We start from the raw sequence: 24,769 nt of genomic DNA on the forward strand, positions 1-24,769 counted from the left end.
GAACCAAACTCCTTCTAGTCTCTGGGTTGAGACATTTCATCTTTAGCTCTTTTTTATCTTTAGCTCGGACACTATAAGGTCTTTCTCCTTGGGCCTCCTGATGTGGTTGTGTCAAGGTGCGTCGCTGTCAACTGATCACCAGGTTAGGGTTAGGCAGACCTGGTAAACCCAACCCAAACTTCCTCTCATGTGTCCCGAGGCAGGTTGAGGCCTTCAACCCAAGAACCTGTTGGTTGACACTGCTTTCGTCAGGAAGGTTGCGGGGTAATGGGGGTTAGGAAAGTAGAACAAGTGACAAGTACGACAAGACCGAGAACGAAGGGGAAGGCAGATCTATACAGACACGGGACGGTAACGAGACACAGGTGAAACAAATCAGGGCGGAGCCACAAGGAGAATCAATGACCTAATCAAAACATAAGAGGATCATGGGAATTGTTGTGGAGGTTTTGTGGAGGGTACTGAGGGAGTATGGGGTTGTGGGGTTGTCACTAAGAGATATTCAGTCCTTCTATAACCAAAGTGAGAGCTGTGTCCTCGTCTTCAGTCCTGTACATTCATGGACAGAAACTGGAGGCACAGCTGGGGCCTTGAGGACGTCTGGTTTGATCAACTCTGGCTTCTGAAAAAGATGTGGTCTGGTTGGTTGCGACAGGCTGTGATGCTCTGGCAGAAAACATCCTCCTCAGGCTCAGCTGAGCCCGGAAGGCCTTGCAGAAGATGAAGTAGATGAGGGGGTCCAGGCAGACGTTGAGGACGGACAGAAGGATGGTCAGTTTCTTCAGGAGTGCCAGGGTCCTCGAGCACCGCCATCCCTCCATGAAGACGTAGGGGATGCGGACCAGGTGGTACGGGACAAAGCAGACGCAGAAGACTATGACCAGCACCAGCATGTTCCGACGAGACTTTTCCAGCTTCTTGGAGCTGGAGGACGCCGGCTGCCTCCGCTGCGCCTCCGACAGCCAGCGGGAGGTCCTGTGATAGAAGACGACCAGGGACACAAGGACAAGCAGGAAGATGGCGGCGGAGCAGGAGTGGAGGAGTTTGTAGAGGAGGCTCAGGTGTTTACTGTGCAGGGAGTCACAGCTCACCGAGGCGGAGCCTGGCGACTCCTGGGTGAGGAGGGACACCAGATCGTAGGTGGCCGTCGTGGCCAGGAGGAAACCCCAGGTTACCATGGAGATGATGCGAGCAGCTCGGACCTTCTGCAGGACGTGGGTTCCTAGAGGATGGACGATCTTCAGGTACCTGCAGAGAGGAGAGGGACGCGTTGGCACGTTAATCAAACGCACCTTTAACACAGAGCTTCACATCCTGGATCAGAGTTCATCAGCTGGAAGGAAACGTGACGTTTTAATGAGAAGTTGTTTTAATAACTGACTGAAGGAGCTTCTCTATGCTGCAGCATTTGTTTGTCCCACAACCACATCCTCTCCTCTGAAGAATGCATGACCAGAATAATGTGGGTTTCCTGTTAAGTGTTGCATGTTGTACAAACCGTCAGCAATCAGCCTAGAGACCTGACCTCCTGGTGTCCTCCATCAGAACAGACCTGCCTTCAAAGCCTCACCTGTTGGCTGCGATGTATCCCATGAACAGGATGCTGGCGTACATGTTGAGGTAGAAGAAGGAGGCACCAAAGTTGCAGAAGACCAGATGGACAGGGACGGAGTTGCTCTCGTAGTTGATGATTCTGATGGGCAGAGAGAGGCTGGAGAGGAAGTCGGCGGCCGCCAGGTTCTTCAGGTAGATGGTGACGCTGCTGGACGTCTGCGACTGCTGAGAGCTGCAGAAATAAACCTTCAGGGTGAAACCGTTGAGCAGCAAACCAACCTGCAAAGGAGACAAGGAAGGAAGATGAGCTGACAGCGTTCATCATGAAGGTGTTTCCTCAGGTAGAAGGAATGAGGCTCACCAGGAACACCAGGCTGTAGACCACCACGAAGAAGTGATTCTCTGACATGTGGACCTGATGACAGGAGTCACTGCTGTTCATCTTGTCGGTTTCTGAGGACTGGTTTAAGGACAGGGTCTCTCCCACTCCTCCGAGGGAACTCATGTCTCTGGCTGACTAAACTAAAATGAACTCAAACCTCATCAGTCTGAACAGAAGAACTGATCAGACAGGAAGTGACTGAAAAACGCTCTACCCCTAAACCTCAGCGCTTCAGTCGTTCTCATCATGATTCTAATTCGAGATAAAACCTGACCTCAGACACAATAGACAACAGATCAGAACACTGTTGTTGTCACAGATAAGGAAACAGTCTTCAGATGTTTAGCTTAGCTTAGCATAAATGCTGGAACCAGAGGGCACCTGCTACCCTGGCCTTCACAGATAAGAAAATCTACACATGAAGTCTATAATTAACCAGTATCATTGCACATACGCGTACCTCTCTATTAAAACGTTGCGCTAAGCTAAGCTAACTAGCTGCTGCCAGTAGCTTCATATTTCCTGAGAGAACATCAGCCTCAACATCAGACTCTGAGCAAAAACTGAAAGCAAGCATTAATCCTACTGCAGCTACAGGAAACCATCAGTGAGTTTATCAGATCGATAGTGAGAGAAAAAAAAGAGTAAAAACTAAAGTGAAGAACGGAGGCCAGGGTTTTATATCCTGCATCAGAGGGAACTGAATGTTGAACGGTGGAACACAGTGAAGACATTCATCAGCAAGAACTGGAACCCCCCCCCCCCCCCCCCCGAAAAATAGATGAGAAGACTAGAAGAAAACTGGTCCAGCCCCCGAGACCCTTCACAGGACAATTATTCACTCATTCACAAGAAGATGAATGAGTGAATAATTATTCAAGAGTTCATCCAACATACATTCATCACTTTACAGTAATAACTTCTAACAGAGAGGTGCAGGTAACGCTGTTCTGTCTCATACATATCTGTAATATTTTATAAAGTCTGCTTGGTGATATCCTGTAAATAATTTATTAACACAACTTATTCTAAAAGTTATAAAAGAAAAGTCCATACATTAGACTAAAATACACCAATATTACATATCAGAGAGGTGCTCCTCTAGGATCCAATCAGAGTCCATGTGTTCAGAAGTGTTTCCATCAATGTAATGAGACTCAGGTGTGGTTCAGTTCCTGGTTTAGTTTCAATAAATGAGGGATTTGTCTCAGTCTGATCTTCACAACACATGTTTGTGGACAAAGGAGCTTTCTGAGGAGCTCAGAGAAAGAGTTGTTGTTGCTCATCAGGCTGGAAAAGGTTCCAGAACCATCTCTAAAGAGTTTGGAACCCACAAATAATCCACAGTCAGACAGACTGAAGACGATTGTTCCCCTCCACAGGAGTGGTCCACCAACAAAGATCACTCCAGGACGTCCTGTCATCACTGATGGACCAATGAATTGTGAATTCTACCAGTGAACTCTAAAAGAAAATGTCAGGACATCTGTCCATGAGCTGAATGTGAAGAGAAACTGGGTCATGCAGCAAGACAACGAGAACCAAGAACACAAGTGGTTCTACAAAAGAACGGTTAAAGAAGAACAAAATGAATGTTTAGGAACGGCCAAGTCAAAGTCCTGACCTTAATCCAATAGAAATGTTGTGGAAGGACCTGAAGCAAGCAGTTGATGTGAGGAAACCCACCAACATCTCAGAACTGAAGTGGTTCTGTTCTGAGGAATGGGCTAAAATTCCTCCAAGCTGCTGTAGACCACTGATCAGCTGTTACCAGAAACATTTAGTGACAAGGAGGTCACAGCAGATACTGGACACAAGGAGGACATGATATGTAATATTGGCTCACTTTAAGGTCTAATGGTTCTGCTCCAGGTGTTTGGTCGGGTTCTTTGTTGACTTTCATGACGTCCGTTAATGTTTTGAGTCATTTTTATTAATGTTGTCACTGCTCAACTTCTCGTGTGGAGGTTTCTTTGAGATCGTTCAGAGCAGATTCAACATGAGTCGTCTGCCCAACACCATGCGAGTCCTGTTCTCTCTGTACTGGCTGATGAGTCAGCCGCTCGCCAGCCCTCTGTTCTACGGCCTGAAGATGACCAAGATACGGGACGTCCTGATGGGACGTGGCACGTCTGAGCGGAACAACATTTAAATGAAATCTCATGTTCACCGTCTGATCCGTTCATCACCGATCAGAGACGACTTTTACTCTGAACGTGTTGATCAGATCTTCTTATCTATGTTCAACACGTTTCCTGTGACAGAATCAAAGAGGAATGAACTCGTGTCTCTTCTTGTTCATAACATCGTCCAGAGCTCATCATTCTCACAAGTTATTAAACCAGAGTCTGCTGATGGTTTATTTATACATTTATCTAACGGTGAGGATTCAGTGAACTGATCCACATTCATGTTTCAGACGTCATCACATGATTTAGTTTCTATCTTTACTTCTTGTACGTGTCAGTCTGTGGGAAACCAAACAATTACAAGGATAATAATAATGAAATATTCTGATGTTTGATGGGATTTATCTTCATTAATACTCACTGTACAGACTCCTGGGTCGTTGTATATATCTGCTCTCATCTTTTATTTTTCAACTATTTTTTTATTGAATGTGAACAGATTGAGATTTATTTTTTACTCTTATTTATTTATTTAAGTTCTGAGTGTTTTTGTACAAGAGAGTAAAAGTTACCGGAGTCAAATTCCCAGTATGTGTACACATACCAATACAGCTGATTCTGATTAAACTTTATTTAAATAGAAGAGAATAGAATGTCTTTATTGTTATTGTACAGGTACAACGAAATTAAGGTGACCTGAGGTCTCCCTTAGGTGCCGTAGAAGTACTGGAATAAAAATAAAAAGTAAAAGAAACGTAAAAAAAAAAAAACAATATGTACAAAACTATAAACACTAACGTGACATAAGAACCTGACTGACACATAATGAGACGTCATTAACTGAAGCTTTAAAAACAAACAGAGATTCACAGAAATCTGATCAGACGCAGAGAAACATTAATAACACGTTAAAACTTACGAAACATGTGAATCAGTAAAAGATGTTTAAACTAAATGTGTGAGGTTTATTTCATTTTAATCTGATATCATAATAAACTATACAGTATATTAAAATATATAATATTAACATCTAATAATAAACTATATTATGATATTAACATCTAATAATAAACTATATTATAATATTAACATCTAATAATAAACTATATTATGATATTAACGTCTAATAATAAACTATATTATGATATTAACATCTAATAATAAACTATATTATAATATTAACGTCTAATAATAAACTATATTATAATATTAACGTCTAATAATAAACTATATTATAATATTAACGTCTAATAATAAACTATATTATAATATTAACGTCTAATAATAAACTATATTATGATATTAACGTCTAATAATAAACTATATTATAATATTAACGTCTAATAATAAACTATATTATAATATTAACGTCTAATAATAAACTATATTATAATATTAACGTCTAATAATAAACTATATTATAATATTAACGTCTAATAATAAACTATATTATGATATTAACGTCTAATAATAAACTATATTATAATATTAACGTCTAATAATAAACTATATTATAATATTAACGTCTAATAATAAACTATATTATAATATTAACGTCTAATAATAAACTATATTATGATATTAACATCTAATAATAAACTATATTATAATATTAACATCTAATAATAAACTATATTATAATATTAACGTCTAATAATAAACTATATTATGATATTAACGTCTAATAATAAACTATATTATAATATTAACGTCTAATAATAAACTATATTATAATATTAACGTCTAATAATAAACTATATTATAATATTAACATCTAATAATAAACTATATTATGATATTAACGTCTAATAATAAACTATATTATAATATTAACGTCTAATAATAAACTATATTATAATATTAACGTCTAATAATAAACTATATTATGATATTAACATCTAATAATAAACTATATTATAATATTAACGTCTAATAATAAACTATATTATAATATTAACGTCTAATAATAAACTATATTATGATATTAACGTCTAATAATAAACTATATTATAATATTAACATCTAATAATAAACTATATTATAATATTAACGTCTAATAATAAACTGAGCAGACAGTTTCTCTTGTCAACAGTCGACAGTTTAATGATGAAGATCAGTGAAGATGATGATGTTTGTTGTTGTTGATCACTGTCCAGACGTCCTGGAGGACAAACTGTGGTAACCATGGCGACAGCAGAGCTCTAATTGTCCCGTTAGAGGCCTGTCGGAGGTCGGAGCCTCGAGACGTCCCGGTTCCTCTGAGACTCATTAACCTGAAAGAGTCCCACCGTCCTCAGCGACCCTGAACGCCTCACATGATGAGCTTCATCTGAACAACTTCATTAAACTTTATTAAACTTTATTATTTCCTTCAGATCGTTTTATTTAAAGAAGAATCTTAAACTCAGCCTGACGACTCAAAGATCACATCCAGTCTAATCAATTATAACTAATGAGTCGGTGCCGATTAAAGGAACCGTGATAAACAATAATGTCACTAATGTTGAAGAAGGAAAGGTATTTTTACATTTGATCAGCCTCCTGTCTTCATCACAGTCTTCCTCATCAGGAGCTCTGAACCAGCTGATCGTCTTGTTTCTGTCGCCATCTAGTGGCCGAACACATGTCTGCAGTCACATGACACAACAGAGCCGCTCTCACCAGAGTTTAGTTTTAATGAATCAGTCAGTAATTAACTGCAGCTCCGCTTTAGTTTTACACCATATCAGAAACTTTAAGTTTAAATATAATAAATAATAAAACAAAACACAGACACACGTTGATATTCACTGCGACCTCCGTCCGCCTCAACAGCGTTGGTGGTATAGTGGTTAGCATAGCTGCCTTCCAAGCAGTTGACCCGGGTTCGATTCCCGGCCAACGCAGAGTTTTTTATTTAGCTTCGGTGAGTAAACGGTTATAGGAGGATTTTATTACATGTTAATATATATATATATATATATATATATATACATGTTAATATATATATATATACATGTTAATATATATATATATATATATACATGTTAATATATATATATACGTTTCCTTTGAAGGAGAACCTCAAGGAACCACCAGTAGGCCTGACCTCTGAGATGGAAGTGATCTGAAAAACGAACAAGGAGCAGCAGAGGGGCAGCAGAGGGGCAGCAGAGGGGCAGCAGAGGGCAGCAGAGGCAGCAGAGGGCAGCAGAGGGGCAGCAGAGGGGCAGCAGAGGCAGCAGAGGGCAGCAGAGAGCAGCAGAGGGCAGCAGAGGCAGCAGAGGGCAGCAGAGGGCAGCAGAGGCAGCAGAGGGCAGCAGAGGGCAGCAGAGGGCAGCAGAGAGCAGCAGAGAGCAGCAGAGGGCAGCAGAGGGCAGCAGAGGGCAGCAGAGAGCAGCAGAGGGCAGCAGAGGGCAGCAGAGGGGCAGCAACCATAGACATATATACAACACACTGAGAGAAGAAGAAGAAGACCATAGAGCAGGGGTCTTCAACGTTTTCCAGGCCAAGGACCCCCAATCTGATGGAGAGATGGAGCGGGGACCCCCTACTTATATATATATATTGTATAAAATTGTGTTTTATATTAAACCGGTCCTATAGTATGGCACAGCAGCATAGATCGTTTATTTACATCAAGATGGTTGACTCTGTTGCCGTTTATGATCACTACTATCAGGAAATCGCCCATAAATATATGTTATATAATAGTTAGAGCCTTGATTCTTTTCCCCATAATCCCCAAGCTGTATAACATTTAAAAAGAACTTCATGTGTGTTTAAAAAAAATTGTGGAGGTGAATATAAAAAAATGTCTAATCAATCAAAACATTTTCGCGACCCCCCTGCAGTACCTCCGCGGACCCCCTAGGGGTCGCGGACCCCCTGTTGAAGACCTCTGCCATAGAGCATGTAATTATGTATTGTCCTAAATACCATCAAGCCAGACAAAGATTGATTTCGCAACTTAGTGAAAACCAGATGACATTAAATTGACATGATATACTGCAGAGAGAATCTGGTGGAATTTGTTTTCATTTTTTGTTTTCTTTTTTGAAGGTAACTGGGTTATTAAAAAGAATTTAAGAAAGTGTAGGTTGACCTTTTGAACCACACTCCAGTCCAGATGGTGGCGGTAATGCACCAAAAAGCTGGTTGCCAACCGCCATATAAAAAGAAGAAGAAGAAGAAGAAGAAGAAGAAGAAGAAGAGGAAGACCGGAAGTGATTGTTCCAGACCCGGAAGTGATTCTGGTGTTTGTGTGGTTGAAAGGCGCCTCTCTGAACTCTGTCTCCGTCTTCATTGTCTCCGTTAACGCTTCACCGAGAGTCTCCGAGCGACCCACCGAGCGTCCCCCGGGACAGAGAGCCGGTAACCGGGGTTTGTTGGTGTCATGGCGACGGGAGGCGGCGCGGCTCCTCCGCATGTCGGTGATGTAGAAGAAGATGCTTCACAGCTGCTGTTTCCTAAAGGTGTGAACTTACACAGCTTCAGAGTCTCGTTTATTGACATGACGTTTAACGGCTCCATCTAATGTTCTGCTTCCGGTTCCGGTTCTGTAGAGTTCGAGAGCTCGGAGACGCTGCTGAACTCCGAGGTCCACATGTTGCTGGAACACCGGAAGCAGCAGAACGAGAGCGCTGAGGACGAGCAGGAACTTTCCGAGGTTTTTATGAAGACCCTGAACTACACAGCTCGGTTCAGCCGCTTCAAGAACCGGGAGACGATCACGGCGGTCCGCAGGTGACCTCCTCTTCCTCATCCTCCTCTTCCTCCTCCTCCTCTTCTTCCTCCTCACCCTCATCCTCCTCCTCTTCCTCCTCATCCTCATCCTCCTCATCCTCTTCATCCTCATCCTCCTCCTCCTCTTCCTCCTCTCCTCACCTTCCTCCTCACCCTCACCCTCCTCCTCCTCCTCTTCATCCTCCTCCTCGTCACCCTCCTCTTCCTCACCCCCCCCTCCTCCTCTTCATCCTCCTCTTCATCCTCTCCTCACCCTCCTCCTCCTCCTCCTCACCCTCCTCCTCCCCCTCTTCCCCCTCACCCTCCTCATCCTCTTCATCCTCACCCTCATCCTCTTCATCCTCCTCCTCCTCCTCCCCCTCCCCCTCACCCTCCTCTTCCTCACCCCCCCTCACCCCCCCTCCTCCCCCTCCCCCTCCTCCTCCTCTTCATCCTCTCCTCATCCTCCTCATCCTCTTCATCCTCACCCTCCTCCTCCTCTTCCTCCTCCTCCCCCTCCCCCTCACCCCCCCTCCTCCCCCTCCCCCTCACCCCCCCTCCTCCCCCTCCCCCTCCTCCTCCTCCTCTTCATCCTCCTCTTCATCCTCTCCTCACCCTCATCCTCCTCACCCTCCTCATCCTCTTCATCCTCACCCTCCACCTCCTCCACCTCCTCCTCCCCCTCCTCCTCCCCCTCCCCCTCCTCCACCTCCTCCCCCTCCTCCCCCTCCTCCCCCTCCCCCTCCTCTTCCTCACCCTCCTCCTCCTCCTCCTCCTCCCCCTCCCCCTCCTCTTCCTCACCCTCCTCCTCCTCCTCCTCCCCCTCCACCTCCTCCACCTCCTCCCCCTCCTCCCCCTCACCCTCCTCTTCCTCACCCTCCTCCTCCTCCTCCTCCTCCCCCTCCCCCTCCTCTTCCTCACCCTCCTCCTCCTCCTCCTCCCCCTCCACCTCCTCCACCTCCTCCTCCTCCTCCTCCTCCCCCTCCCCCTCCTCTTCCTCACCCTCCTCCACCTCCTCCTCCCCCTCCTCATCCTCTTCATCCTCACCCTCCACCTCCTCCACCTCCTCCTCCCCCTCCTCCTCCCCCTCCCCCTCCTCCACCTCCTCCACCTCCTCCCCCTCCTCCCCCTCACCCTCCTCTTCCTCACCCTCCTCCTCCTCCTCCTCCTCCCCCTCCCCCTCCCCCTCCTCTTCCTCACCCTCCACCTCCTCCCCCTCCTCCTCCCCCTCCCCCTCCTCCACCTCCTCCACCTCCTCCCCCTCCTCCCCCTCACCCTCCTCTTCCTCACCCTCCTCCTCCTCCTCCTCCTCCCCCTCCCCCTCCTCTTCCTCACCCTCCTCCTCCTCCTCCTCCCCCTCCACCTCCTCCACCTCCTCCCCCTCACCCTCCTCCCCCTCCTCAATAAAGACGGAACACGTGGAGGAGAGGTCAAAGGGGGACGACTGGTTTTACATCCTGGACCTTATATCTGACATAATATACGGTCGTTCCCTCACCCATATAACTCTGCAGTCGTTCATCAGGTATTCAGATCAGCGTGTATCCATATAGTGGGAGTGAATGGGGCACCGAGACGCAGCCTCTAAATAACATTATCTGATGTGAAACTCACCAATATTTAGTTCTGATACTCTGGTGCTGTTACCTGTTGAGTCTGGTGTTACCTGTTCTCATCATCCAGGGTCTGTAGACTGACCTGCTCACCTCTGACCTGGATGATGATGTCATCTCTGAGCGACGGTCGGCTTGTTTACCTGTAATTAGCTGCTGCTAGTTTTTTGCAACACGGCTGAATATTTTTCTGATTCTGAGGTTGTGGACGACGACTTTGTTTATGATGGACGTCGTTAGCGTTCTGAGGCAGAGTATGAGGATGAAGATGAGGAGGCAGAGAGAGGAAGAGCTGGTTAAAGAACAACAAACCGCTGCACGTCCATGAATAGATAACAGGTAACTCTGGACTCAACAGGTAACAGCACTAGAGCATCATAATAAAATATTAGTGAAATGAACGAGTTTCACGACAGATAATGTTATTTAGAGGCTGCGTCTCGGTGCCCCAGTCACTCCCACTATATGGATATACGCTGATCTAAATATCTGATGAATGACTCCAGACGACACCACAGTTATATGGGTGAGTAAACAATCGTATTTTATGTCAGATATAAGGTCCAGGTTATAAAACCGGTCGTTCCCTTTAACTGAGGAGGTTCTGAGATAGAAACATTCGTACGATTCGTCTTCAGTGAAAGTTTCAGTCTCTGTTGTTGAAGCAGAAGTAGACTCAGCGCTGACGACGTCGTTACAGACTGACGGGCATTCGTTATTCATTCACATAATTAGTAGGACAGGAAGTATGGTGACTTGATCATGTGACCTGCGTCCAATCATATGTTTAGATCTTAACTCCGCTCTCCCTCCTCCAGTCTCCTCCTGCAGAAGAAGCTCCATAAGTTCGAGTTAGCCAGTTTAGCTAATCTGTGTCCTGAAGCTGCTGAAGAGGCTAAAGCTCTGATCCCCAGGTGAGTCTGACACAGGAAGTCACCACAGGCCTTCACAATAAGAGAGTCTGACACAGGAAGTCACCACAGACCTTCACAATAAGAGAGTCTGACACAGGAAGTCACCACAGACCTTCACAATAAGAGCCAGTCTGTTAACGGTTCATACAATTATTTTAACTGTTCAGTTTGGAGGGACGCTTCGAGGATGAGGAGCTGCAGCAGATACTAGACGACATCCAGACCAAGAGGAGCTTCCAGTACTGAGACCTGGACCTGGACCCGGACCCAGACCTGGACCCGGACCTGGACCCGGACCTGGACCCGGACCCATGTCTCTGATCAGCTGATTATTACTTCTGTCAATAAACCCATTTGTTTAGTTTTTTTACTCAGTTTGTTTTTATTTCTCAGCTTTTATTTAGTAGTTTATGTTTACATCAGTCAACAAACGGCTTCTGTTTTAGAAATAAATAAATAAATAAATAAATAGTCTGTAAACCAAGATGGCCGACGTCTCTGTTCAAAACTGAAGCCCTACGACGGCTCAGATGTTGATGCAGGTTCCTGGGTTCTCCGAGTCCTCCAGAACCACAGGCAGAACTCCGGCAGACGTCGTCGCCATGGCAACCGTGTTTCTGCCAAAAAGACTCCTCTCCAGCTCCATGAGCTGCCTCCAGAACCCCGCGTTGGGCCGAATGAACGGACGCTGCTCCAGAACCAGATCATGAGCCTGACGGAGACTCAGGCCTTCACATCTGCAGATAGAACCAGAACAGGATCAGAACCAGATCACAAACACATCCAGGTCTCAAATGGAATCAGAACTGGGACAACCTGGTCTGGACGGTTCTGTCTTAGACCTGGTTCTGTCTTAGACCTGGTTCTGTGAGGCAGGTACCTCATCAGGTAGGCCATGACCAGAGCGGGGGAGCGGCTCCTGCCAGCGGTGCAGTGGACCAGAGTGGAGCCAGTTTGGTTCTGGTGGATCCTGTCGGCTACGAGGGGGAAGAAGTCTCTGAGGGGTGCGTGGGGCCTGTCCTGGATGGGGACATGGAGGACCTGCAGGCCGTCCAGCGAGGGGTAGGACATGGTGTCCAGGCCACTGGCATTGACGACCAGAGTGATGTTCCTGGAGGTCAAGACGCTGACCTTTAGAGCCGAGTCCAGATCAGACAGGAAGACACGAGGGGACACCTGGGAGACACGCATGACGTCTTCTGGGGGACAAACAGAACCAACAGTTCAACCAAAATAAAAGCTGGGGTGGTTATTTCAGGAAACAGCGCCGCCATGTGGACAGGATAGAGTTTTAATTTAGACCGGGTCTGGTTCCGGTTCCACTGATGGATCAGATCTGACGAGTCACCGAGTCACGGGACGATGAGTCGCTACTTCCGGTCTGTCGGAGCGGCTGCACGAGACGGGTCTGTGACTCAGAGCCTGACTCACCTGACAGGTACAGACCGGGTAGAGTCACGCGCTCTTCGCCTCCAAACACAAACGACCCGAAGAAGAAACTGAGTTCAGTCCGCGGCGCTGCACCAAACTACACTCAACATTCTGGCCTTTTAACGACTCCTTCGTCTTCCGTGTTTACCACGTGAGTTATTTCCTGTCAGACGTGAACTTTCTGGAGAATTCTCTTTTCATGTCTCGTTTTTAAAACTTAAGATGATTTGACGACGGAAACAACCGGAAACAACCGGAAACGCGTTCACACCGACTTCTGCTCAAACCTGTTCAGGTTAATCAATGATCGTTAAATGTCACTGAATGTGAATGGAGTCTGGTGGAGCGTTTCTAGACCAGACCCGTTTGATCCGGATCACCTCGAAACATCCGGCGGAAAACTTCAAAATAAAAGCCTCAAAGCATAGCAACAGTTTAAATGGAAGATAGATTCAGACAGAGGTTTGTTTATTGATCGGTGGATTAACAGGAAACACATTGTTTATGTTTTATGTTGTTTTATTTCTTTCTTCAGAACCAGTTTTTCTTCTGGTCCCCGTTTGGACATAGACCACAATGCAAAACCAGAACACCAAGCAGACTGCTCCAGCCCAGAAACCGATCCTCCCTCAGGTCAGATACCACCCCTCCATCCAGACCGCAAGAAGCAGAGTCACACCCACCAATGGAACCCAGAGGACGGGACCTGATGCCACCCGCTGCCCTCAGACCAGAACCAACCCTGAGGTGGTCCAGAACCAGGACATCACCAACAGCACTGCTCATGCTGTGAGACCAGATCCAGATGGAGGACAGAGACCAGATCCAGATCCTCCTCAGAAACCTAGGAGAGCTCCTCCCAGACCAGAACTGCCCCCTGAGGCGGTCCAGAACCAGGACACCACCAACAGAACCATTCCTGCTGTGAGACCAGATCCAGATGGAGGACAAAGACCAGATCCAGATCCTCCTCAGAAACCTAGGAGAGCTCCTCCCAGACCAGAACTGGCCTCTGAGACGGTCCAGAACCAGGACACCACCAACAGAACCATTCCTGCTGTGAGACCAGATCCAGTTGGAGGACAGAGACCAGATCCAGATCCTTCTCAGAAACCTAGGAGAGGTCCTCCCAGACCGCAGCCGGCTCCTGTGGGGTTTGGAGTCCAGATGGACAGGGGGCTGGTGGAGAACGTGGAGGTTCTGACCCGCGGACAGAGAACCAACCCAGACTGGTTTGCCTGGAGGAAGAACCGGATCACGGCATCTGTGGCTCACAGCATCGCTCACTGCCTATTCGTTAACGGCAAGAGCACAACACCGCCCTGCTCCTACCTGGCTGCTGTGACCGGTAAGCCACGCCTCCTCCCACCTGGACACAGGTGGTTCACACATTAACAATCCCTAGTTCTGTTGAATGACGCGTTGTGCTGGACTCCTCTGGGATCCATTAACCATCCTGAGCGACTCCACAGGTGAGGGGCCCAGGGTCCAGACCAGAGCCATGAGCTGGGGGGTGGAGATGGAGGCTGAGGCCGTCCGCCGGTACCAGGTGTGTTTCATCACAGTCCGCTTCAGAATGTCTACCTGGAAGATGTCTCATATCCTGGTGTTGTCCTGCAGGAGCTGAAGACCTCAGCGTTGGGTCGGTCGGTCTCGGTTCTGGACTGCGGTCTGTTCATCGACCCCCAGCGGCCCTGGTTGGCCGCCAGTCCTGACGGCATCGTGATTGACAGCCAGACCAACCAACGGCTGCTCTGCCTGGAGGTGAAGTGTCCCTACAAACACAGAGACAGACGAGTGGAGGACGCATGCAGAGACGACGCCAGCTTCTGTCTGCAAATCCAGGATGAGGATGGACGCAAGGCCGGAGAGGTGAGACGCCAGATCACAGGACGAGTCTGAACAAGTCTGAACCGGTTTGACACACAAACTAAACCTAACCCGCTAAACCTCTTCGTCTCTAGGATGCTGGGAGGTGAAGCTCCAGAACCATCAGGTCCATGGTCATGACCCTGAACCTGATGGTTCTAGAGTTATTCCCTCAAAAAACTTGAGGACCCTGATAGCAATGATATCATTCTGAACTCATTCAGCAACCCCTTGACTAGAACTGGACCAAGAGTTTAGAGAAATACCACAAAGGTTCTAGTAACAATAGAACCAGGCCCACTCTCCATTTGGACATGTGGAGAACCAAAGAACCCAAAGTGTTCCACAGTGTTCCACGTTGGGTTTTTACCTCTTGAAAGGGAATCTGGCTACAAAATCCTACTGATTCCACTACAGGAGGCAACGTACACACAATTCAACCTTTGGACATTTTATTTCTCCTGGACATCATCACATTCTACCATTGTGATCATTATACAATCCAGAAGAAGATGGAGATTTCCTCCATGTTGTTCACACATGGAACTCCCCAGGGGAACCAGTCACCAAGGCATGCTACATATCAATGCTAAGCTAACTGTCACTACTAGATCGCTGTGTTGAGTTCATCCTCCTCATAGGCTAACCCCCTCTGTCCTCTGGCTGTCCTCCTGTCCCAGCCTCCGTCCTACCGCCTGAAGACATCCCACAGCTACTACACTCAGATCCAGTGTCAGCTGGCTGTGACCGGCCTGAAGAAGGCAGACCTGGTCGTTTTCACGCTGAAAGAGACGGCTGTGGTCCCGGTGGCTTTTGACCCTGAGCTGTGGGAGGAGACGGTGTCCAAGCTGGAGGTGTTCTACAAGGATGTCGTCCTGCCCCATGTGAGACAGAGGACACGAGAGACAGCAGCAGCCTGGACGCCAGAGCAGTAGAAACATCCAGGACCAGGACTTTATTTTGATCTTTCTCAGACAGAACAAACCAGTTTACACAAAGACAAGACTCCATCATGTTACAGATCAGAGATGTTTTATAGGTCAATTTATCTGATGAGGACGACAATTAATAATATGAGAGACAAAGAATCTCGTCCGTTTTAGTTCTTGTAAACAGAGAGGAGTGGTGACTCTGTCGCTCAGAGCAGCTCTGACGTCACCTGACGTGTGGACGCTGTCTCCTGTTCAATAAAGACTTTAACTAAATGTCTGAGGAGTTTAAGTTGGAGAAACTAGAAATGTCTTGTCCTTGACTGAAGCAGGAAGTAGTCTCCATGGTGACCACTGGTCCAGGGCTCTCTGGTCCAGGAAGTAGTCTCCATGGTGACCAATGGTCCAGGAAGTAGTCTCCATGGTGACCACTGGTCCGTTTAGACCAGTGGTTCCCCAAGGGGGGGGGGGGTGCGGGTGGAATTAGAGGGTGACAATTTCTCAGGACTCCCGCAGGTCACGGTAGTCCCACAGTACGGGAGCCAGTTTCACTGTTGGTAACTTGACAGGGACGGGATTGAGCAAATAATCAACGGGAGCAGGACGGAGCCGGAGATTAAATTAAAAAATGACGCTGCAATGCGGCGAGTGCGCCCAACTTTAGACAACACAGGGAGCTGGACGGGACCTGGGAGTCTTTGTCTAGGGATTTTGCAGGACAGGATTTTTTTTTTGGGGGGGGGGGGCAGTCACGTGATCGGGATATGACGGGAGTACGTTTGTGGGCTCGGGATGGGAGCCAGTGTCCAGGTTGAGGTTTGTATTAATTACTATGTGAAACAAACTACAATGAAGTCTGAAAACAAAATCATTATTTGGGGGGGGGGGGGGGGCGTGAATATTTTCTTATGTAACCCTAACCCCAGCCCAGCAGAGAAAGTTTAGGAACCACAGAAAAGATCTGACATCACTGATGGAAACTTGTTCTTCTATGAATCTAAGAACCTCTGGTTTCATACATTAAAGAACCAAAGGAACATTTACTGGTTTAGATTTTTTAATTTTCTTTTTTCAATCCCCTCCCTCCTGATGACATCACACAGGTTGTTTCAGACCAAGGGCTCTGATTGGCCAATTCAAACAGAATGAAAAAAGCTGAAACTGGTCACATGATCTAATGTTTTTATTTGGATGACGTTTGACGCTCGGCTCCTTTAAAACTGATAAAAGCTCAATGATACAAAACAAACTGATCCATTTAACTCGAGTCCATCACGATGACTGGCTCCGCCTCCAGCGTCCACCACAGACGACCAGTCAGCTCGCAGCAGGTCACCTGAGCAGCAGGTGAGACAGTTCAGACAAGACAGCGTCTTCCAGTCTGCTCTGATGGCTGCAGTGACGGGTGGAGGAGGTGTGGCTATGTTACTGGTGGTTGCGGTCAGTCGGCAGTGGGCGGGGCCTCACAGGTAACCCTCCTTCTTGAACTGCTCGTGCAGAATGTCTCGGTACTCGTCGAAGCCGCCGTCGATGCGTCGGACGTTTCCCGCTTCACAAACCCACAGCTCCTTACAGACCAACCGGATCAGACGCTCGTCGTGTGACACCAGGATGACTCCGCCCTGAAACATGACACCACACAGGTGAAGGTGAAGTCTTTGTATCTCTGTGAGGACATCCCCTCCACTTAATGTATCCGCTAACGTTTCCTCTAAAACAAATCTGAGACGATGAGGAACTCAGAAAAAAGACGAACTAAATCTGGAATATCTCCAGAACCAAAGAACCCACAGTGTTCCACGTTGGGTTCTTACTTCTTGAAAGGGAATCTGGCTACAAAATCCTCCTGATTCCACTACAGGAGGCAACGTACACACAATTCAACCTTTGGACATTTTATTTATCCTGGACATCATCACATTCTACCATTGTGATCATTATACAATCCAGAAGAAGATTGACAGGGCTCAGATTCTATCAGTCCGGTCACCATGTGGTTCATAGCTGATGTAGAATCATGTGATAGAATTTAAAGGACAGAAGATGATTAAACTACATCAGTTGTTGTCGGTTGTTTTTAGGTTTGATGAAATTCTGACATGATGACTGTGTTAGCTGAGGCTAGCTGGTTAGCTTCTCTAGTTTCTAATGTTTCCCAGCTCGGCAGAGTGGAGCAGAGAGGATTGTGTTCACACTAACTTTGAACTTGTTGAGAGCTTTGGCCAGAGCCTCGATGGTCTCCATGTCCAGGTGATTGGTCGGCTCGTCCAGGATGTAGAAGTTCGGACTGAAGGACAAAGAAATGACATCATCATCATCATCATCATCATCGTCATCGTCATCAAAGAGGTGATCGCTCTCCGTTACCATGGCATCGTCATCTGTGCGAAGGCCACGCGACTCTTCTGTCCTCCAGACAGACTGGCCACCGGCCTCGTAGACAGCTCCCCGGTGATACCGTAGCCTCCCAGCTGGTGGCGGTACTCCTCCTCTGTCCGACCTGCGACACAAACCACAACAGCGGCAGCAGCCAATCAGAGTTCAGCGTGGAAGGTGCCGTCGCTATGTTGTTGTGGTTACTGTTGCTATGGTTACCGGGGAACTTGTTGAGCAGCAGCTCCACAGAGCAGACGTTCAGGTCCAGCTGGTCAACGTGGTGCTGGCTGAAATAACCAATCTTCAGGTTCCTGGTCAGAGAGAGAACACCTCAGTCAGCTGACAGGACGAGAAGCATGTAAACACAAGACTGAAGCTCCGCCCCCTCCTCAAACAGAGAGAGAGAGAGAGAGAGCAGGGCTGGTGGAGCGAGCTAGAGAGCACATGAAGAGAGGGAGTGGCCCCAGTCAATACATTAAACAAAGTCAGGTGATATGTTCTTGGATGTAAACACTGATTGGTTCCCTGTGGTCCAGTCAGGTGACTCCTCACCTGTGAGCTTGTCTGACTCCACTGACCGGCGTCAACTCCCCCATCAACAGTTTGAGGATCGTGGATTTACCGGCGCCATTCTCACCGACCTGCAGAGAAATCAGACGATTAGCGATCAATTAACTTTATGAATCCATCAACGCGTTCAGTGATCAGCTGGACGTACGATGCAGATCCGAGAGTCGAGGTCAGCTGATAGGTTGAGTCCAGAGAAGAGTCTCTGGTCTGAACTGTAGTAAAACTCCACTTCATCCAACTGGAGGATGGGAGGAGACAACTTCTCAAAGTTATCAGGAAACCTGCAGCAACACAGAACAGAGCAACCATCAACCATCAACCATCAACGAGCTCATCGGTTCCAGCCGAGAACGTCAGAGGATCAACAGGTTCGTCCTCTTACCTCAACGTGACCTCGCTTTCTTTATCAAGGGGTTTCAGCTCCGGTCTGAGGACACATAGACAGTTAGTCCATCCACACAACAACTACACAACAACTACACAACAACTACACAGCTCCAGAGGTCAGAGGTCAGAGGTCACTCACAGTTTATCCAGCAGTTTGATTTTACTCTGAACCTGAGCCGCTCTGTTGGCGTTGTATCGAAATCTGTCGATGAAAACCTGGAACACAAACGTTCAGACTGAAATACCACCTGTACTGCAGTAGTAGTAGTACCTGTATGTGTTGTCTGTACTGCAGTGGTAGTAGTAGTAGTACCTGTATGTGTTGTCTGTACTGCAGTGGTAGTAGTAGTAGTACCTGTATGTGCTGTCTGTACTGCAGTAGTAGTAGTACCTGTATGTGTTGTCTGTACTGCAGTAGTAGTAGTACCTGTATGTGCTGTCTGTACTGCAGTAGTAGTAGTAGTACCTGTATGTGCTGTCTGTACTGCAGTGGTAGTAGTAGTAGTACCTGTATGTGTTGTCTGTACTGCAGTGGTAGTAGTAGTAGTACCTGTATGTGTTGTCTGTACTGCAGTGGTAGTAGTAGTAGTACCTGTATGTGTTGTCTGTACTGCAGTGGTAGTAGTAGTAGTACCTGTATGTGCTGTCTGTACTGCAGTAGTAGTAGTACCTGTATGTGCTGTCTGTACTGCAGTAGTAGTAGTAGTAGTAGTACCTGTATGTGCTGTCTGTACTGCAGTAGTAGTAGTACCTGTATGTGCTGTCTGTACTGCAGTAGTAGTAGTAGTAGTAGTAGTAGTACCTGTATGTGTTGTCTGTACTGCAGTAGTAGTAGTAGTAGTAGTAGTACCTGTATGTGTTGTCTGTACTGCAGTAGTAGTAGTAGTAGTACCTGTATGTGTTGTCTGTACTGCAGTAGTAGTAGTACCACCTGTATGTGTTGTCTGTACTGCAGTAGTAGTAGTACCACCTGTATGTGTTGTCTGTACTGCAGTAGTAGTAGTACCTGTATGTGCTGTCTGTACTGCAGTAGTAGTAGTACCTGTATGTGCTGTCTGTACTGCAGTAGTAGTAGTACCTGTATGTGCTGTCTGTACTGCAGTAGTAGTAGTAGTAGTACCTGTATGTGTTGTCTGTACTGCAGTAGTAATAGTAGTACCTGCATGTGTTGTCTGTACTGCAGTAGTAGTAGTAGTAGTACCTGTATGTGTTGTCTGTACTGCAGTAGTAGTAGTAGTAGTACCTGTATGTGCTGTCTGTACTGCAGTAGTAGTAGTAGTAGTACCTGTATGTGCTGTCTGTACTGCAGTAGTAGTACCTGTATGTGCTGTCTGTACTGCAGTAGTAGTAGTAGTAGTAGTACCTGTATGTGTTGTCTGTACTGCAGTAGTAGTAGTACCTGTATGTGTTGTCTGTACTGCAGTAGTAGTAGTAGTAGTAGTACCTGTATGTGTTGTCTGTACTGCAGTAGTAGTAGTACCTGTATGTGCTGTCTGTACTGCAGTAGTAGTAGTACCTGTATGTGCTGTCTGTACTGCAGTAGTAGTAGTACCTGTATGTGCTGTCTGTACTGCAGTAGTAGTAGTAGTAGTACCTGTATGTGCTGTCTGTACTGCATCTGGGCCTCGTACTCCCTGTGCTGGTTCTTTAATCTGTCTTCTTTGGTTTTGATGAAGTTCTCGTAGTCGCCACGGTAACTGTCGAGCCGCTGCGAGTGCAGGTGGATGATGTCCGTTACCACGGCGTTCAGGAAGTTCCTGTCGTGGGAGACGACCAAGATGGTGGACTGCCACGTCTGAGGACGGAGACATTTATTAGCCATTAGCTCCAGGCTAACCACTCTCACAGTTTTCTATGAGTCAGGCTAGTGTGTTAGCGCTACCTGCAGGTAGTTCTCCAGCCACAGGATGGCTCTGACGTCCAACATGTTGGTCGGCTCTGAAACACAGACACAGACGTCAGGACACACACAAGTGTGGACCAAGGACAAGGACACAAGGACTCACCGTCCAGCAGCAGCAGGTCCGGCCTGGAGACAAAAGACAGACAGTTAGACCTCCTGTCTTAATAGTGACACGCTAACACACTAACATGCTAACATGCTAACATGCCACTCACCGAGCAAACAGCGCTCTGGCCAGCGCCAGCCTCATCCTCCACCCTCCTGAGAACTCCCTGCAGAGAAAACAAACATCCCTTACACTGCTGCTATGACCCAGGGCTAACCGGGGCTAACTGGAGCTAACCGGCGCTAACTGGAGCTAACCGGGGCTAACTGGAGCTAACCGGAGCTTGCCGGGGCTAAATGGAGCTAACCGGAGCTAGCCGGGGCTACACAGGGATAACTGGAGCTAACTGGAGCTAACCGGAGCTAACCGGGTGTAACTGGCGCTAACCGGGGCTAACCGGGTGTAACTGGAGCTAACCGGGGCTAACTGGGGCTAACCGGGTGTAACTGGAGCTAACCGGGGCTAACCAGGTGTAACTGGAGCTAACCGGGGCTAACTGGAGCTAACCGGAGCTAACTGGAGCTAACCGGGGCTAACTGGAGCTAACCGGAGCTTGCCGGGGCTAAATGGAGCTAACCGGAGCTAGCCGGGGCTACACAGGGATAACTGGAGCTAACTGGAGCTAACCGGAGCTAACCGGGTGTAACTGGCGCTAACCGGGGCTAACCGGGTGTAACTGGAGCTAACCGGGGCTAACTGGGGCTAACCGGGTGTAACTGGAGCTAACCGGGGCTAACCAGGTGTAACTGGAGCTAACCGGGGCTAACTGGAGCTAACCGGAGCTAACCGGAGCTAGCCGGGGCTACACAGGGATAACTGGAGCTAACTGGAGCTAACCAGGGGCTAACCGGGTGTAACTGGAGCTAACCAGGGGCTAACCGGGTGTAACTGGAGCTAACCGGGGCTAACCGGGTGTAACTGGAGCTAACCAGGGGCTAACCGGGTGTAACTGGAGCTAACCAGGGGCTAACCGGGTGTAACTGGAGCTAACCGGGGCTAACCGGGTGTAACTGGAGCTAACCGGGGCTAACCGGGTGTAACTGGAGCTAACCGGGGCTAACCGGGTGTGTGTTTGTGTGACAGGTGAACTCACTTGGTGGTCTGCTGTTGCATTCTGGGAGAAAACCCAAGACCAGCCAGGATGACGGAGGCTCTGATTGGACAACACGGATATCAATCAAAAACACAGGTATGAACAACTCTATTATGGGATGTGAACGGCATGTGGTCGCCGTGGTTACCGGGCCGGGGCCTTGTCAGCTTCAATCTCCTCCAGTTTGGCGTAGATCTCCGACAGCCGGACGCTCTCCATGCCGTCGGCCCTGAGGTCAGGAGTCAAAGGTCAGAGGGTGAGAGGTCAAGGGTCAGAGGGTGAGAGGTCAAGGGTCAGAGGTCAATGTTAAGCGCTCTCTTACTTTCCGCTGGCGATGCGAGCATTCAGCGTCCTCTCCTCGTCCAGCAGACTTTGTCTCAGCGTGTCACTCTCCAGGACGCTCTGCAGCGCCATCGTCTCGTCTCCCGCCACTTCCTGTTCCACGTGGAGGATGGAGATGTGGGCGGGGACTCGGAGGCTGCGGCTCGCCAGCATCTTCAGCAGCGTCGTCTTCCCCAGCCCGTTACGACCAATCAGGCCGTAGCGCCGGCCTGATGCCAGAGAGAGCTCCGCCCCCTGCAGCAGACATCTGGAGACAGATGACAGAGGACGTTAGTATCCGTCCCCGCCACGCTCCCGTTTCCTGTCCTGACGGTCTCACCTCTCGCCAAAGGACACGTCAAAGTTGTCGATGCGAATGTCGTAGCTGCGATTCTTCCCTGATTGGTCGACTCGACTTTCCTTCTTACTGCTGGCCTGACTGGCCGACGCCTCCTCCAGGACTCTGAGGACAGAGAGGACAGAGAGGTCAGGGGAGGACGGGGGAGGGCGGGGAAGGACGGGGGAGGACGGGGGAGGACTCACAGTGGACCAGAGGGTTTCTGGGAGTCCTTCTCATTCCTGCGTTCATGTTTGGCTTTCAGCTTCGCTTCAGCTTTCTCCAACTTCTTAGCGTCAACGGTCTGAGACAAAAAGACAAAGAGACGAACCTGGTAAACTAATCACTCGTAAATAAATAAAGACCGCGTTGGAGGCGGGGCGTTGGAGGCCGGGTGTTGGAGGCGGGGCGTTGGAGGCGGGGCGTTGGAGGCGTACCGTGTTTTGAGGACGTTTCATCATCCAGATTCCTTGGACATCTTTGTCAGCGGAGACTGAAGAGAAAGAGACAAACAGATCAATAAATGTCCTCCACTCATAAGACACAGACACTAGAGGGACTATGGTCTCAGGATGTCCCAGAGAGAGGACATCAGGACAGATGAGACACAAAGATGATTCATCATCATCAGACAACTACGTCTCTACAGAATGTCTTCCTTGGGGGACACCTCATTAACCACAGAGGAGGTTGTCTTTACCGGTCTCCACGGAGATCTGAGACAGCTGGACAGGAGCGTCCAACAACATCTGCTTCTGAGATCCACGATGGTTGTTCCTGAAAAAGACGAGGACAGAAATTATGAAACTGGAGGACACAGGGGACAGAGACGTCGACCGATGCTCCTGAGGGACACTCACAGCTTGAGAGTATTGAACATCTGGAAGCAGATGTCTCTGACATCGTCCTCGTTCTTACTGTCCAACGACACTTCCTGTAGGACTCCACCAATGGCGTCGTACACCTCCTCGCCATCCTCGAAGTCTGGGCCGCCGCTGTCCAACACACCTGGAGGAGACACAAACGTCCTCATCTGTCCAACACACCTGAAACGTCCTCACCTGTCCAACACCTGAAATACACATGTCTGTCCTCACCTGTCCGACACACCTGGCTGGACAGCTGCTAACATGAGATCAGTGAAAGTTTCTATCAACATAATTTAAAGACGCAGTAGAAGTTTGAGTCTTGGTCCCTGGACATGGTTTGGACACCAGGTGCCAGAGATGAGACGAGATCAGCTGATCCATCACCTGTCTCTACTCTAATGTCTCTTATGAAGACATGTCCTCTAAGGTTTATTTCCTAAAGCCCTTCTTTAGTGTCTCCTGTGAGTCTGCTGACGTCCCCGTGGCTCAGTCCGGTCTGTCTGACCCGGTTTAAGTCCAGCTGACTCAACGTGTCCGGGCCATGCCGTGCTAACCGGCGTCCCTGCCCTGAGCCAGCCCGGCTAGCTCGTTAGCTCAGCGGGTAAAGCCCCGCGGCTGCCCGGCTGACACACGGTTAAAAGGCCGGTGAGCGCGGCTCCGTCGGACCGGGAGCCAGCGGCTCTGACGCCCGGCGGAGAGCGACTGTTCTCGGACTCTCACCTGTGATGTAGTCGAAAACCTCCGTGTCGATCTCAGGGAACTCGCTTTTCAGAATATCCACGTATGTCGCCATGATACCCGGCCCTGGACACCGCCGCCACGCGCATGCGTTAATCTGCGACAGGGCTGTGAATGCTGGGAGATGAAGTTTGGACTTGTGGAAATTTGTCTTGACGTCATAAGAGGGCCTACAAACAAAACGGAAAAGGATTTTAATCAAGTTCATCAAAGTTTATAAGAAAAGCAAACATGATTATCACCTAGAATGTTTATATAAACGAACATTTAATTATTTATATATTTAATTTATAGATTAAAAGTAATGTGTTATTATATTTAATTCATTGTTTAAAATAATATCTTATTATTCATACAGATCAGGTTTTTGTTTAAAGTTGTTTTTCTTTTGTGACTGTAGTTTCTGTTTTTTAATCATTTATTTAGTTTTGTTTCCAGTATAAAGACACACATCCGTTATATAACATTATATATAATCAAAATAATAATTTGTATAAATAGCTGAGTTTTCTTCTGGATTAAACTGTAGACGTGACCTTTTAAT

At 47.7% G+C, this 24,769-nt stretch overlaps 6 protein-coding genes across 7 annotated transcripts; 3 read left to right on the top strand and 3 right to left on the bottom strand.

The window, feature by feature from the left end:
- Positions 1-480: 480 nt before the first annotated feature.
- Positions 481-2,059, bottom strand: LOC311498319 (P2Y purinoceptor 14-like; the record flags this gene model as incomplete). The annotated part of the gene is made up of 3 exons (XM_084558851.1): positions 481-1,248; positions 1,571-1,833; positions 1,916-2,059. The coding sequence occupies 3 exons, from the start codon at positions 2,057-2,059 to the stop codon at positions 558-560; spliced, it is 1,098 nt and encodes a 365-aa protein (XP_084414977.1). The 3' UTR covers positions 481-557.
- A 6,233-nt stretch (positions 2,060-8,292) lies between these two features.
- On the top strand, positions 8,293-11,726 carry polr2d (RNA polymerase II subunit D). Its single transcript, XM_084559486.1, has 4 exons — positions 8,293-8,519; positions 8,610-8,790; positions 11,201-11,296; positions 11,464-11,726. Exons 1-4 carry the CDS (start codon positions 8,441-8,443, stop codon positions 11,540-11,542), a joined length of 435 nt encoding a protein of 144 aa, XP_084415612.1. The 5' UTR covers positions 8,293-8,440; the 3' UTR covers positions 11,543-11,726.
- On the top strand, positions 9,070-9,515 carry LOC311497735 (uncharacterized protein; the record flags this gene model as incomplete). The annotated part of the gene is made up of 2 exons (XM_084558104.1): positions 9,070-9,168; positions 9,387-9,515. Coding segments are annotated over 2 exons (228 nt in total), but the record flags the coding sequence as incomplete, so codon positions are not given.
- A 96-nt stretch (positions 11,727-11,822) lies between the features above and the next one.
- On the bottom strand, positions 11,823-12,847 carry LOC311498758 (dual specificity protein phosphatase 14; the record flags this gene model as incomplete). Of its 2 annotated transcripts, XM_084559484.1 has the most annotated exons (3): positions 12,728-12,847; positions 12,156-12,495; positions 11,823-12,033 (listed from the first exon to the last, which is right to left on the bottom strand). In XM_084559484.1, exons 2-3 carry the CDS (start codon positions 12,485-12,487, stop codon positions 11,823-11,825), a joined length of 543 nt encoding a protein of 180 aa, XP_084415610.1. In that variant the 5' UTR covers positions 12,488-12,495; positions 12,728-12,847. The 2 variants fall into 2 exon arrangements, with proteins under 2 accessions (XP_084415610.1, XP_084415611.1); XM_084559485.1 differs by lacking the exon at positions 12,728-12,847 and having other exon boundaries at positions 12,177-12,493.
- Positions 12,751-15,801, top strand: LOC311498744 (uncharacterized protein). Its single transcript, XM_084559468.1, has 5 exons — positions 12,751-12,878; positions 13,263-14,075; positions 14,200-14,276; positions 14,348-14,599; positions 15,277-15,801. The coding sequence occupies exons 2-5, from the start codon at positions 13,304-13,306 to the stop codon at positions 15,529-15,531; spliced, it is 1,356 nt and encodes a 451-aa protein (XP_084415594.1). The 5' UTR covers positions 12,751-12,878; positions 13,263-13,303; the 3' UTR covers positions 15,532-15,801.
- A 785-nt stretch (positions 15,802-16,586) lies between these two features.
- Positions 16,587-24,338, bottom strand: abcf3 (ATP-binding cassette, sub-family F (GCN20), member 3). The gene is made up of 21 exons (XM_084559465.1): positions 24,208-24,338; positions 23,479-23,626; positions 23,319-23,395; positions 23,056-23,111; positions 22,825-22,922; positions 22,622-22,744; positions 22,283-22,549; positions 22,109-22,189; positions 21,961-22,020; positions 20,977-21,033; positions 20,865-20,887; positions 20,741-20,796; positions 20,453-20,653; positions 18,998-19,074; positions 18,854-18,898; positions 18,620-18,752; positions 18,454-18,542; positions 18,121-18,212; positions 17,893-18,025; positions 17,725-17,812; positions 16,587-17,147 (listed from the first exon to the last, which is right to left on the bottom strand). Exons 1-21 carry the CDS (start codon positions 24,278-24,280, stop codon positions 16,989-16,991), a joined length of 2,136 nt encoding a protein of 711 aa, XP_084415591.1. The 5' UTR covers positions 24,281-24,338; the 3' UTR covers positions 16,587-16,988.
- Positions 24,339-24,769: the final 431 nt, after the last annotated feature.

This window comes from Chelon labrosus (genome assembly GCF_963514085.1).
Source record: "Chelon labrosus genome assembly, chromosome: 13".
NCBI lineage: Eukaryota > Metazoa > Chordata > Actinopteri > Mugiliformes > Mugilidae > Chelon > Chelon labrosus.

Coding starts and splice junctions, on each gene's coding strand:
- polr2d (XM_084559486.1), top strand. CDS start 8,441: ATGGCGACGGGAGGCGGCGCGGCTCCTCCGCATGTCGGTGATGTAGAA. Junction 8,520..8,609: donor ACAGCTGCTGTTTCCTAAAG/GTGTGAACTTAC, acceptor CCGGTTCTGTAG/AGTTCGAGAGCTCGGAGACG. Junction 8,791..11,200: donor ACGATCACGGCGGTCCGCAG/GTGACCTCCTCT, acceptor TCCCTCCTCCAG/TCTCCTCCTGCAGAAGAAGC.
- LOC311498744 (XM_084559468.1), top strand. CDS start 13,304: ATGCAAAACCAGAACACCAAGCAGACTGCTCCAGCCCAGAAACCGATC. Junction 14,076..14,199: donor CTACCTGGCTGCTGTGACCG/GTAAGCCACGCC, acceptor GCGACTCCACAG/GTGAGGGGCCCAGGGTCCAG. Junction 14,277..14,347: donor AGGCCGTCCGCCGGTACCAG/GTGTGTTTCATC, acceptor GTTGTCCTGCAG/GAGCTGAAGACCTCAGCGTT.
- abcf3 (XM_084559465.1), bottom strand. CDS start 24,280: ATGGCGACATACGTGGATATTCTGAAAAGCGAGTTCCCTGAGATCGAC. Junction 23,112..23,318: donor TCAGATCTCCGTGGAGACCG/GTAAAGACAACC, acceptor CTTTCTCTTCAG/TCTCCGCTGACAAAGATGTC. Junction 20,654..20,740: donor GGCTGGAGAACTACCTGCAG/GTAGCGCTAACA, acceptor CTCCGTCCTCAG/ACGTGGCAGTCCACCATCTT.